Source organism: Hippopotamus amphibius, chromosome 12, assembly GCF_030028045.1.
Source record: "Hippopotamus amphibius kiboko isolate mHipAmp2 chromosome 12, mHipAmp2.hap2, whole genome shotgun sequence".
In the NCBI taxonomy this organism is placed as follows: domain Eukaryota; kingdom Metazoa; phylum Chordata; class Mammalia; order Artiodactyla; family Hippopotamidae; genus Hippopotamus; species Hippopotamus amphibius.
Genome location: NC_080197.1, coordinates 79648991 through 79663713, shown reverse-complemented (window position 1 = coordinate 79663713; position 14723 = coordinate 79648991). Strand labels below are relative to the sequence as shown.

The 14723-nt window shown below is 34.8% G+C and overlaps 1 protein-coding gene across 9 annotated transcripts in view; it reads right to left on the bottom strand.

Annotated features, from left to right (window-relative positions):
* WNK1 (WNK lysine deficient protein kinase 1) overlaps positions 1-14723 on the bottom strand; it is a 144421-nt gene that overhangs the window by 45735 nt on the left and 83963 nt on the right. For all 9 annotated transcript variants that reach the window (XM_057701781.1, XM_057701773.1, XM_057701777.1 and 6 more), the window contains exons 5-6: positions 2238-2326; positions 339-558 (exon numbers count right to left, since the gene is read on the bottom strand). In XM_057701781.1, the coding sequence (XP_057557764.1) occupies positions 339-558; positions 2238-2326 (309 nt within the window). The remainder of the gene's footprint in view (positions 1-338; positions 559-2237; positions 2327-14723) is intronic.

The window sequence follows — 14723 nt, the reverse complement described above, 5'->3', positions numbered from 1 at the left end:
AAACATAACTTGTCGTTCTAACTAAAACAGGTTATAGTAATTAGGAGTCAGTCAACCTTACAGACTGTCAAAATTACTTCAGAATGCTTTCTGGTTCATACTCTCTCTCTCTTTCTGTATATCTGTCGGCCTGTCCATCCACCCAGCCATCCATCCCTATACGTATCTATGTCTATACATGTCTCCTAAAATAAAAACAACTTACGGGGCCATTAATCATCACAGTTTTGTAATGGAAAATGCCATACACACTGTTTCATAAACTGCTTTTCTGCTCAACAGTATCAGTGTATATAACTCTACATCAATTTTTAAATGGCTTATTCATGTTAATTTACCATTTCTTGAGCAACGTCTTCTGGCACATCTCTCTCCAAGTCAAAGGAAAACTCAATAGCTTCATTGTCTTTGTATTTCCCCTTTAATTTCTTAATATCTTCAATACGTAGCCATAATTTAATGGCTATCTTTTCTCCATCATCTTCTTCTGCTAATTCTACCCGTACCCCTGTTTCCTCCTGGAAGAAGGCATGGTTCAAAAGGTCTTTGATAGAATATCTTCAAAAGAGAGGGGAAAGAAACAAAAAACGAAATGCCATTAGATTTAAAGGATACTTTTCAACTATGGCTGATTATGTTTGGAATAATGAAAAAAGATTGCAAAAAAAAGAACAAGGGAAATCACTGCTCCATTTGAACAGTGATCACAGTTTTATTCAAGTTACAGAACATCGGAACAATCTCATTTATGAATAAGAGCTGAAAGTGATATTTTAAAAATCTAATTATCTACTCTCATATTAGTTAATAGTGTACTAATAATAGCGAGAAATACATGGAATATCATAGTTTCAAAATACCACATAATCATTTACATAGTGCATACAGTTAACAAAAAAATTCTCATATGTATGATCTCATCTGATCCTTGACCAACATCCAATAAGATATCCTTTCCTGATTATTAGGAAATAGATCCTCAGAGAAACTGACAATCTTGCTCACTTTCATAAGTTATAAGTGGTGGAATCAAAACTCAAAAATCTTTTTATTTCTAGTACATTACCTTCTACTACAGCAGCCTTTATTTACTCCAATAAATCCTTTCAATTCCTGTTCAACACCTTGTGTACTAGGCAAACAGAAGTCTGACTGTGGAACAATGTTCTCTAGATAAATGGTCTCAAAATACCAGTAATCTAGTAAACTGTTCCGTCCAGAAAAGAAATAAGAGTAACACATTCTAAGACTGGAGACAAATATTCCTTTATTTATAGTTTTTTAAAAAGTTCTTAAAGAGATTAAGGACTCTCCTTTTCAATCAGTGTATATAAAAATAGAAATCCAAACTAAATTTCTACTAAAAAGCCTTGAAGATCATGATGTTAAGCTCTTCCAAATAACAACATTATGAAAAGAATATGAGACTGGAGAAGTGAAGATATGGAGTTCTTTAATTTGGTTGATATACCTGATCACTCACATTCTTCAGAGGGTAGATTATGCTCAATTTACAATTTACATCTGTACTAGCTGCTCTACTTTTTCTTCTTGGCGGGGTGGGGGGGGGACGGGGGGGGCGGCAGAACGGTGAAGGTAGATTATTTTTCAAAAACAGACACTGGACCTTTGCCATGCCTAACGGGTGATGAATCAGCTATACAGCGGATCAGATACTTGCCACTCCCCTGAGAAAAGTCCTCTGTTAGCATAAATGACTAAGCCAGATCCCCTCCCAAGTTCTGGGTGAAGTCGTCTCTTTTTACTCAAAGGAATTCTGACGTTTTGCTCTTCTTCAATTCTGGCATAGTAACATTAAGTCAAGACCTGCGTAGCTGAGCTGATTTTAAAGAGCCAATATTTTGTTTCATCTTTTAGAATTCAATGGGTAAAGGACTAAGGAACAGATTTGCTGAGTTAAGGAACCTACTGAGTTTTACAAATCATGTTGATGCTGTAAGTAAGTAGTTCTTATTGAATGCAGCAGCTATGTTTAAGGTGGTTCTGGTTTATTTAAACTCTCACGAAGCACATTTTTACAGCATTTCAGTATACTAAATCTGCATACTACCTCCAATGGACAGACCCCTACCTTTAAAGATATTACAAGACATACATGGGGAAGCTAATCACAAATAAAGTATTACAATACACCATAGAGTTGAATGTGCTATTCAGAGCTTATTACACTTGAAGTTTTTGTTTAAGCAATACCTAGGTCAAAATAGGCAACTTACCTTTCATCTTTGTTCTGCCGTATGCATCCTTCAATAATTTCCTTCACTTCAGGAATTGCTACTTTGTCAAAACTGGCTGGCTTCACCCCCTGAAAATCATAAAAAATAGTGACAAAAACATTAATAAAGGCAGGAACTCTGAACTTTAATTTTTACTTGCCCCTTAAGGTTCTACTAGATACCTTCTTACCATCCTGGCTTATTTCTGATTTGCCTGCAGGATCTAGTCCATGCAGGGTCAGAATTGGATAGTGGCAATTTAGCCCCTACGAGATAACAATAGGGAATAGTTAAGACAGTGGAGTCACTTACTTCCATGGCCTCGTATGCTAGCGAAAAATTTAGGCTATTGTTAACATCTTTTGCTGTGTTTCAGGTAATGGAAGTTATTGACTAAGAAGATGCTCTAATTGGTTAGAAGATCCTCTGTTCAACCTTGTTCCCTAACACATTAATCAACATAACAGTGAACCCATGTGTGGGCATGAATTCACATGCTTAGTTTGGCAGGTATTCTATTATTTTTTTTCAAGTCTTTACTGAATTTGTTACAATATTGCTTCTGTTTTATGTTTCAGTTTTTTGGCCCCAAAGCATGTGGGACCTTAGTTCCCCAACGGGGACAGAACAACCCTCACCCCCTGCATTGGAAGGCAAAGTTTTAACCAGTGGACCACCAGGGAAGTCCTAGATATTCTATTACTATAGTACTCTTTAACAAACTCAACAAACTTTAAGGATTTGGATTGGTCTGGCATAATAATTGAAGAGCAAATTGTCTTGAACGTACGAAACAGTGTCAAGTGATACATCAGACGCAGATGAAGGACAAGCTTTCCAATTAGTTTCAGAAGAAATTTCAGTCTCACTCTTATATGTAATACTAAACAATATCAGTAATATTTTAGAATCTTCACAAAGTATAAATTCTTTGCAAATAAAATTTCAGCAGTGTGTGGAAAATATCTATAAGATAGAAGAATAACAAAATACTCCTGTCTGAGAGGTGGTATGGAGAAAAACATCTCATTATTTACTCTTGCCTCATCTAAATAACCACATGGATTGAGTTGAAGTAGCGAGACCGATATACTGTCCAAGTGGCACTGTAAGTCTATAACCACATAACACACAGGGAGTAGGAAACAGTAGACAGGGACTAGAAAAGTTAGAACATATATAAATTATAATCAGCCACTGCCTCAGTGATGATATATATTAAAATAAAATCAGTGATAATAATTTGATAAATCACAGAAGCATGTGTAGTCTCTCACAGACCAAAATGAAATATATCAAATGGTTAGCTCTAAAGTCTTTAAATACTAGAGCTGTGGTGGGATAATTCTCATCAACTACTCACTACATTATTCAAAAGTCCTGATTTAGAGGATTCTCCCTCTAGGGCTAACTTTCCACAGCATAAAACTGTCTAATAAAGCTGACCCTGAAGTTAAAAATCCACATATTTAAAAGGTTCATTTCTTAGTAACAACTACAAAGATCAGTATTTGTATTTTCTTCAATCTTATTTTTCAAGCCTAGCTAAGTTTTTCCAACCAGTCTTTGTCTTCACATCATCATTCTAATGAAAACAAAAAATAATGCTGCTGAAGCAAAAGTCTGCTTTAACTGAGCAAGCTGGTATATGGTATTTCAAACTAAAGCTAAAGAAAATAGGAACTGTTTTAAGAAAAAAAGAATGATGCTCAGTAAAAGTTCTCCGGTAGTAGAAACAACAGAGATTTTGTTTTATATTTGTTTTTAATTTCCTACAATACACATGTAGAAGTGTATAAAAGCAAACTTTTAAATATAATGGGAAGAACAATCTAAATTATTGTATATTAAGTTTGTAGAACATTCACTATTGACAGAAAATTATCTGAAAGACTGTTCTTTGGTAAAATTGGACTTTAATACACAGTTGGCCTTTGCATATAAGGACATTCCAAATGTTACAGGAAAGTAGTTAAAAGAGGATATAGAATACAATTAGAAAAAAAGTCCCTACTTCCATAAACACATACATTTTAGAGGAATGTAGTTTGGCCTTCTGGCAATAAAACTTTAAATGTTGAGTTAATAAATCACACATATATTGACTATATTAAAAGCCTCTTCCATTTCAATTTAGCATAGGCATATTGGAAAGATGAAAGAATGTAATAGAAGACTTGAATTCAGTGTGAAATGGACAAGCAGAAGCAGCTTTGAGCTTCAGATTCCCTGTCTAGCAAATGGGGATAATACCTGTCCAACTATATTCACAGGAACTAGAATCATATGTGACTATCTAGGTTGAAATCTCTTTGAATTATTAAGTTTGCTGACCTAAGGCACCTTGACTTCAAAGGCAAGCACCAAAGATAATAAAGCTTAGAGTTAAAAGAAAGAAAAGAATTCTCTTCGAAAAATAATCACCAAGATCCACAGTGAACCTGCTTTCATCCTTGATTATCCTTAAAAATAATCCTCTTGTTAATCCTACCTGTGCAGACATATATACATTCATGACTTTACAGACAGGAATTCCTATTTACAAGTAGAAATGCTAGTTGAACAAATGAGATATAAGGTCATAATTACAAAAACTGCAACTATGCGTCATATAATACATTGACTCTACTAGGTTAAGCTGCTTTCTCAACATATAGCTAAGATTTAGGTGTAGAAAATTCCATACCAATGCTATACAACATATGCAGATGCCACTGCTGCCTTAAAAAATGTTGCAGGTGCCAAGACAGCCAATAAAATGGAGACAGTCAAGCAGCTGGTATTAAAATATTAGCCACTGAGATAATGAAAAAGACAAGAAGAAATTTCTGAATCATTTGCAAAGCAAGAATATATAGGGATTGTATATTTAAAATGACCCCCCCCCCAAAAAAAAAGTAAAAACGAGCACGAGACGTCAATGACCCTGAAATTGACCTACAGAAAAGTCATCTGGGACATATGATGGAAGGCTGCTTAAAATAAACAAGCACAGGTTTCAATACACAGCACTCATCATACTCAGAGGCTTCTTGTTCTTAAGACATAAAAGAACTATTTTTTTATAACTGATAATTTTTTAAAATTAAAAAGTTGGTTTAAGATTATTCCAAAACATGATTTAAGCACCAGAGAGAACAAAATATTTTAATGATATTTCATTTTTACCTTTTAATTTATGTATTTCAACAAAGATGGTAAACAGAGTCTAAAAATCCTTCCAATGTCACCTCTTTTCTATACTCCTATTCTAGACCTGTTCTAACCAGCAGAAGCAGTTTTGCTCACCTATTCTGAATGAGGTTCAAAAACACAAAACAGAAAAGAGTACTAAGGTAAATAAATTGGGCTAATGTTTCACACATAAGAAAAACTAAATTAGTTAAAGACACGCACTCTGTCACTCCATCCTTCCAGAGCTAGAAACTTGCCAGCTCTAGAAATATTCTTCCTTACTGTTGTAATTCACAGGATCTCTCTTTAGGCAGCAGTGCCATATTATGTTTTTTTGACATGGGACAGTAGCATGTTCCTCTGCATTAAACAAAAGTACTTCTTGAACAGCTAATGTATATCCATTTAAGATACTTTTGGGATTATATAAAATTATATATTCTCTTAAACAAAAAGACAAAGGTGACTTTTGTGCAGTCTTCAATGAAGTACAAAAAGAAAACAACAACAATTGTGACCCTCCAAGGGCACATCAAGGGTTGATATTTTAAAAAAAGAGTTAATATAAATGTTTATAAAATATGTTGCTTTATTTGAACTAAGAAAAACTTCAAACACATACATGCATCTTATAGACTAAGTTTTCCTGTCAATTCTATATACTTACAGTTTGCAACTAATCTGGAAAAATAAAAGTGAGCCATAATAAAAATAAGTGAGTCATAATACAGTATTCTCTGGTTCAATCTTCTAGATCTTAAAAACTGTCAGCACTTGCTTCTTAAAAACTTAAGTTTCCAATGTGTTAGGGTAACATTTTCCTTTTCATAAGAGTAAAACTTTTCTTAACCATTCAGAACTGAGAAAAGTCTCCTTCCTCCTCATACAAAATGTTGTGTAAGTTAACTAAACTACAAAACTAAACTATTTTAAAAAGCATTCTGAACTAAACTAGCTCAATACTTTAACTGAAACTTTCCACACATATCATCAAATGGCTAAAACATACCTTTTACATATATTAGAAATTCTTACCCACCTCATTTACACAATCCTTTTGAGGGCAGCAGCAGCAATGAGAATTTACGATGACAAATACTGAGCAAAAATCTCTCTTTGTAAAATCCATCAGAAAAGGCAAAACAGACTTGTTTTAGTTGGAGGAAAATGAGGGGGGAAATGTATAAGATGTAAATTAACAGAGTAATTTAGCCCACAGCATAAGCAAGGCAGACATCAAAATCAGGCTGAAGTTTAGTTTCTTGTTTAACACTAGCCATGCTTCCCCAACTCACAGACATGAGTTTGCTCTGCTCAGCCAACGATCTACTTATTCTAGATTGGCCCTTTAAACAAAACTACATGCTGAACAGCATGGAAACTTATTCTGCTACTCCTCCTCTTGCTTCTCCTCCAACAGCAGCAGATCCCTAAACAAGCAAAATAAGATTTTTTACTTGCTCAAAGCTCCACCCATTATGTGCACAGGTTCTGCCTCCTTGACATCAAAACCTACACCAGAAATTTGTTTATCTAAACACTCCCTTCCCCTTAATCATGTTGAAATTATGCTTTAAAAGAAAATGGGGAACGAATTCAATGAGACCAAAATGTAAACTAAGACTATATAGCCAAAAGAACACTAGATAAGGAAATCCCAATACTGGAAGTTCCCAGTTCAACCTCATATACCAAGTCTCTGTGACCTGGGCAACATTCCTTAAATTCACTTGAAAAGTGAGCATAACACTTCCTGTTAACCTAATTTAAAAAGTGGTGACATTAAGGTAAACTGCCTTACCACTGTCTCATGGTACATTAAAAAAATTAAATATCTGTGAATTAGTACATAGAAGTGACAAAAATTTATCCTTCTCCCTTCCCTCCTATTATTAAAAGCCTCAATATGTAGATCTACCTAAAAACATTTCCTTTTGCCAGGAAGATCTCATGGACCCAAATGACTACTGCTTTGATCTTAGTGATTAAGGAAAGATTTTTCTTCACAGCATTAATAAAGATGGTAGGAAAAGCACTGTTCACCACAATGTTATAAAGGGTAACACAACAAAGTGCTATCCCTTGTAATCTGGTAAGCCTGAATCCCCATCAAGATAGTGGGTACTAAGGATTCAATTAGTAACAGTAGCATAAGATAAGGGCTTAGAAGCTATTTGGTAGGAATACTTCTACTCTAAAGGCTAGAAATGACTATTAATTCTAACAAGCTATCTCAAAGTAGTTGCCACTGATCTCTTGCTCAACACAATTCATCACTACAAGGTACACCAAGTAGGTAATGTAGGATGCCAAGTATTGGTCATAAATACAGCAATGTGGTCCACCATTACCTTTAACTTACACGTTTGAGCAAGCCTGCTTAGGACTATGCTAAGCTAAGTGAAAACCAAAGAGCCAGAAAACAGGTACCATGTTCCCTGCCTCAGAGGTATATCAGCTATAAACATGTGAGTAGGTTTTTAAACTTTACTGTGCAACAAACAAAACCAAAAATGAGGTAGCTTTTTTTGGACAAAGATAATGTAGGCACAAATATCTAGATCTATGAAGACCAGCCTTTTTTATATATCAAAAATCAAACTTTTCAATATGTACAATAAAAACACCACTCACATATATATAACAGTTTACATGTCTAAACTCTACTTTCTTCTCTTCAACTCAGTGCCTTTCTCTGGATTTCCCCCATTTTTTTCAACAGTATCATTATTTCCAGAATAGAAAACTTAGTCATTCTTGGATGCTTCTTCTCCCACGATATTTAAGTACTATTATTCTCTAGGAGCTCTTTAAAACAAAGAGAAATGTTTAAAACAGTTGGTAAATAGTTCTGCTCCTCCAACAGCCAAATATCTCTGGTTGGACAAAATGAGATTTTTACTGGCTTCTTTATTACTTCTCAAAATCATTGCTTCTTCTGCATAACAACTGTGACCACCAAAATTCTGATTATCAACATCTCACCTCTTTAAACTTAGACCAATTTAAGATGGGTCTTGCTGTTTCTATTCTCTCCAATTTGTATTTTACATTGTGGCCAGCTCAGTCTTCTGGCTTCATCTAATCATCTGACATTTAACCATTTCCAATCAACACATCACATTACTCAAATATGGTTAATAGTTCTCCACACCAACAAGATGGCCATAGGATCACAGACCTAGAAAGAATCTGAGTTAGAGTCCCAACTTGTTCAAATGAGATAACCGTAGACCAAAGAGATTAATGCCATGTCAAAGTCAGAATTAATTCATTAATTCACTGGCATCTATGAGGGGTCGTGTCCAGTGTAGTCTACTCTAGTATGTATCAGACACCTACTAGATATACTGCATTATCTTCAGCACCTAGAATACAACAGTCTATATTCTAAAGGATAAGGGCCTAGTCAATGGTGAAGCAAAAACTAGAATCCAGACTCAACAATGTCTAGTTCAATGTTACTTCCAGCCCACATTACAGGGCTTTTAATTTCCTTAATCTGGGGTGAAAAGCCCTCACAAGCCAATTTATACCTACTTCTCTACTTCTATCTTCCCCAAATAAGTCCAGTCAAACTGGTTACTTTTTCACTGAATAGTTAATGCACATTTTCACAAGAATATTCCTCTCTACTGCCACTTTTTTTATTCAACTGAGTTCTACCCTTCTTTCAAGGTATACCTCAAATCACACATAGAGAGAAGGCAGCAACTACAAAGTATCTGTATGAATCTTCTGGCATATAAATTACTTACAAGATACCAATAAACTCAATACTGTTATAATTTAAACATAGTAGAAACCACCTTTCTATATCCTATCAGTTTTTATTCTGTAGTCTAACGCTGAGTGAATTATAGATCAACATTCAGTTGGGATATGTAAAACTAGTTTTTCTGAGAAATTCTCAAGTAAGGATTTCACAATAGTTCTTTAGCACCTAAAACACTGGGAATGATACCCAACTGTTTGGTTCAAGATTAACGGTCTGATTAAGACCCTTTAATCAAATCACAAGAGAGTAACAGAATGACTTTGAAAATCATCCAATCAAATCACAAGAGAGTAAACAGAATGACTTTGAAAATCATGCAAAATGTTCCTAAGATACACTGTATAATATGCAGAGTCTTCTCTTATGGGTATAATTTAAATTTATTGTATGGAAATAAGAATAAAATTTATAAAGGAATCATTTCAGCTAACTACAGGGCATTTAGATCTCTGGGATATCACAAAAAAAGTTCCAACTGCTAAAATAAAAAATACAAAGTCTTCCCCAACTTTTCAAACCCTACCTAATCAGGAATCAGCTTCACTTGTTTCTGTAAAAAAAAAAAAAAAAAAAAAAAAAAAAAAAAAGTAGGGTGAAATGCAATCTGTTATATAAAAACCAAAAGGAATTTCACCCCAACTGCTTTGATTCTGTTTTTCCCAGACAGAATGTTCAAACCTTGCAATCCAAAGGCTAATGGAATCAGTGACAAAGTCAAATTACACAAACAAAGTAATTAAAAATCCCCATTATTTCTAACTTGGTTGTTATGAGGCTGGATTCAGCCAGATTCTTACTGGTATGAACCATTAGTTTACAGGAATTTGAACATACCTTATGATCCCACTGGAAAACAAGCCTCCTCAAACTCCCTACCAAATCCAACTAGCTCTATCCAAGGAAATTAGCTGACCTCATGATTCCCCAAGGCTCATTACTCTCTGGATACATGAAAGCTTGTATACTGCTCCAACCTCAAATGCACTATCTTCCATATAAAAAACTGATGCCACTGCTTACCGTAGTGTCTATTCTTTTAATAGCAGACAAAAATTGTGCTGAGTACATTACTATTCTTATTTGGATCTTTTCATTGCCAATGGTAGAAAATTTCAAGATAAGTTTTTCTCTTTTGAACAGGGATCGTGAACCCTTTAAATAGAGGCTCAAACCTGTAATACAGATCTTAGACTTATGCTACCCAATTACCCTAAGTTTTTTTCCCTTCAAATGTAGGGGGAAAAGTTTAAAAAACAAAAATGGAAAAAGGAAAAAAGTTTTCTATTAGTATCATGTTAGAGATGCTTGATTTTTGACCCTACTACTTAGTGTTTTCTGACCCTAGTATTTAGTGTTTCTAAATACTATTAGTATTTCTATTCACGTCCTTGGGCAAAATGCTTAACCTCTGAATCTATTTTCTCACCTGTGAAATGAAGGTATTATCTACTTATCAGAAGACAAAAGATTAAAATAAGATAATATATGTAAAGCACTTTGCCAGGTGATTGGTAAGAAGATGATAAAGTTAGCTCATTTGTACTCATTTAAAACATGGCTTTATTTTAAGTTCATTAAACACATTTTAAACACTGCTGTTTGTTGAATGTCACCAGATAAAAGAATAGAACAAGAGACAACTTATTTCACTACTAAACATGCCATAATGATGTTAATGATAATAAGTACTGACTGCTAAGTGCATTTAGGCACTATTCTCATTTAATCCTCATTACCAGCTTTGGCTCAGAGAGGTTAATTAACTTGCCCAAGGTATCACAGCTAGGAAATGACAGCAGACCCAACTCCAGAGCCCATTTCCTCCACAGGCAACATTGTGTTTCACTCCCTACAGTCATGTATTCATGTATTCATCTTACAAATACTGACTGAGTGCCTATTACCTGCCCAGCTCTAAATACTAGGAAAGCAGCCAAGAACAAGTCAAATAAAACCCCCAACCCATAAAATTTATATTCTAATTGGGGCTTTAGATAAACACTGTAAGGCTGTGATAAAAGCCATGAAGAAAAAAAAAAATAAGGGGATAAAAGTATATGCACATGTAAGACCGTTTTAGATGGACAGGCAGGGAAGGCTGCTCTGAGATCTGAATGAAATGCATGTGCAGAACAATGCCACACAGCAGTTCATTATCAGTGCACCACAGAATAGTTATTAAACTGGTACATGACACATTTACCCCTTCACATTGGCTCTTACACAGACAGGTTTAAATACCCTCAAGTTAGACTGACACTGTATTAGACATTTATGAATTAGTATAGAATTTTGATACAAGCAGGGGACCTGGAATCAGAATAACAGAATAATGAATAACTGTTATTTTCCAGATACGTAATCATGGGCTAGCCGTCCTGGGCTTCAGACTATTTACTTACAAAGTGTAGATAATAGTACTAGTATACCACCCCCCCGACCAGGGATGCCGGAAGAATTAAATTACATAATATATGCAAAGTGTTTAACGCAATGTCTGAGACATAGGATGTATAGGTGTTAATATTTACACTGCTGTCATCTGCTATTTACATGGCAGTTGTACCACTGCAAGGCCAGACATGTAGTAGTGAACTGATCTACAGAGGGGAAAAAAAACCTTGAAAGGCCCAGTTCTCATCGGGGGACAATACTTAATATCAATATAATTATCATTATAGTATATTAATAAAACAGAGGTTGAGTATGATGGGAACATTGACGAGGGGACAATATTGGCATGACTTTCTTGAAGAGTTCCAGAAGACTGAGGCTACTGGTTCATTCCTTCGAACAGGTTTGCCTCAGCAACCATGACATAGGTCAACAAAGTTCTCAATTTAAACACACTTTCTCAGGAATACTGTCTCTGACCCTCTCAATGAGATCACAACCCCGTACCTCATTATGTCTATAAAACCCACGTGCTTTATTATAATTACTACTTCAATGTTTACCTTTCCTAGAAGGTGAAAGAACACAAGCATAAATCTTCTTCACTGCTGAATCCTCAACCTGGCACATAGAAGACATTTAACTAATAGTTGTTAAATAAGTGAATAATTGTTAAAATAAATTTAAAAGAAACTGAGAACTAGAGTTTACAGTTCAACTGACTAGAGTTCTGTGATCTTCAGACCTAAGAAAGTAAACCTGAGCTGTTGAACACTCTTCTTTGTACCCCCATTTCTAAGATAGTGCCAAACCCACAGGAGGCCTTGCGAATTTCAGAGGGGGCAGTTCACTGACTACTATTGGTAAACAGGGAATACACAGTAGATCTGGGATGGAAACCAGGAATCTGGAGTGGCAGGGGCCAGTTTACATTAGGGGGTTTGATGATCTCTCAATGGATAACCAAACATGTTTCCTCAATGAACGTGCAATCATTAGGCAGACTAACACTGACATGTACCTGAAGAAATTAGTTACATTTACACGCAAAACAAACTTAAGAGAAAGTACAATACTTCAAGGTGTATTTCAATAGTCATCACTATTGCTTACACAATCATATAAATCACTGTATAATCGAGGTACTTAACCTTCCCACATATTTACCTCAACACCCGAAACATGAGAAAAACTTTAGAAAATTAAAAAGGACTAGTCCTTTTTATCCCTCATCGGAAGCCAGAAGATGGGAATGGAGGTTGGTGAAACAGCACTTCCCAGGTAAGAAATGCAATAACTGGCAGTACAGAATAATGGACTGTAAATAATACAGAACTCAATTTGCACAGCTGAGAGGAAAAATAAAGAGCAAGTAAATGCCTGCAGTATCTTTAGAAACTAAGGATTCTAACAGTTCCAATTGACTTAACTCCTCAGGCTTTTATCCTACCTTTTCTACAGCTTGACTTCTATTTTGTGTTTTTAAAAAGCAACTCCCGAATAAGGCAGAAAAAAAATGCAATTAAATAGGGTTAGATTTCTACGTCAACTTGGTATCTTATTATGCTAGTAACAAGGTTCCATGAAAAATGGGACAAAAATTTATTCAAATAATGCTTAATATTACAATATTTAGCCTACTTTTTAAAAAATTTAACCAAAAATAAGGTATATAGACCTGGAAGGGATCTGAGGTGACCACTGTTCCAGCTCACACTTCTCAAACTTTAATGTACACACAAATCATCTTTGGATCTTATAAAATGCTGGTTTTGACTCAATCCGTCTACAATGGGGTCAAAATTTTACATTTTTATAACAAGTGCCCTAGGATGCCAATTCTGCTGGTTGTGGGGACTGCACATTGCATAGCAAAGATCTAAATAGTGATTTGAGAACTGATGGAAGAGCATGTGAACAGATGACTTTTTCAAATGCCTTTCTAGTCCTGGAATTTTGACTCTACTACAGTTACTGTTTTCTGCTCTATCTGTACCAAATAGTTTTCCCCATTCTATAAAATATATTGTGTATGTACATATATAAAGTGTATCAGTTTCTACTTGCTACTATTCAATTTCATGTTAGTGGGATAATTTTAATATTTCTAAGGTGACCTTATTTTGCAGGGTAAATTCAACTCTCCCAAACTTACATGGTGTCTAACTTGACTATATCTGGGATTCCTTTAATAGAATCATTTATTCGTCAAAATATCACTGAGTGCCTACAATGTGCCGTATGCTATGCTATAAACACAAAACTATAAACAAAGATTTAATAAATCAGGCTCTAGGACAATACTTTTTAAAACAGTGTATATTTATTATTAATAAGAAAAAAATATCAAATTGTACACTTTAAATACATGCAGTTTGTCTGTCAATTATACCTCAATAAAAGTTCTTAAAAAAATAAACAGAAAATAAAACACTGTATATTTCATCCTGCCTGTTCCGAATTCCTCTCCAGAGGTGAGAGTGGCTACAGGTTCAAAGAGTTTCAAACAAAGAGAAAAAGAGGAAGAAACTACAGAAATAGAAGGAAATAAAAACTGTTGAACATAAAAAATGCAGTATATTCATACGATGCAATATTATTCAGCCATAAAAAGGACTTAAGTACTGATTCATGCTAAAACATGGCTAAATCTTGAAAATGTTATGCTAAGCTAAATCAAAGCATAACACAAAAACACAGTGTGACACAAAAGGCCATATATTTCATGATTCTATTTGTATGAAATGTCCACAAGAGGCAGATCAAATCCAGAGACAGAAAGTAGATTAGTGATTGCCAGGAGCTGGGTGGGAGAGGAATGGGGAGTGAATGCTAATGGGTATGGGGTTTCTCTTTTGGGTTCATGGAGTGGCATTAGTGGTGATGACTGCAGAACATTGTAAATACACTAAAACCCACTGAATTTTACACCTTAAAATGATTTAAATGGTGAATTTTACAGTATGTGACTTTTACCTTAAAAAAAAAACACAACCCATTGAAGAACTGAAAAAAAGGATAAATACTACACTAAGACTATGGAAACAGTGATATTGGTCTTTCTAGGGTCTATTAAACTAACACTAAAGACTTTTTTCATTTGTGAAGGGGAGTTTCTTCTCAACCGAGCTGTTAAGATT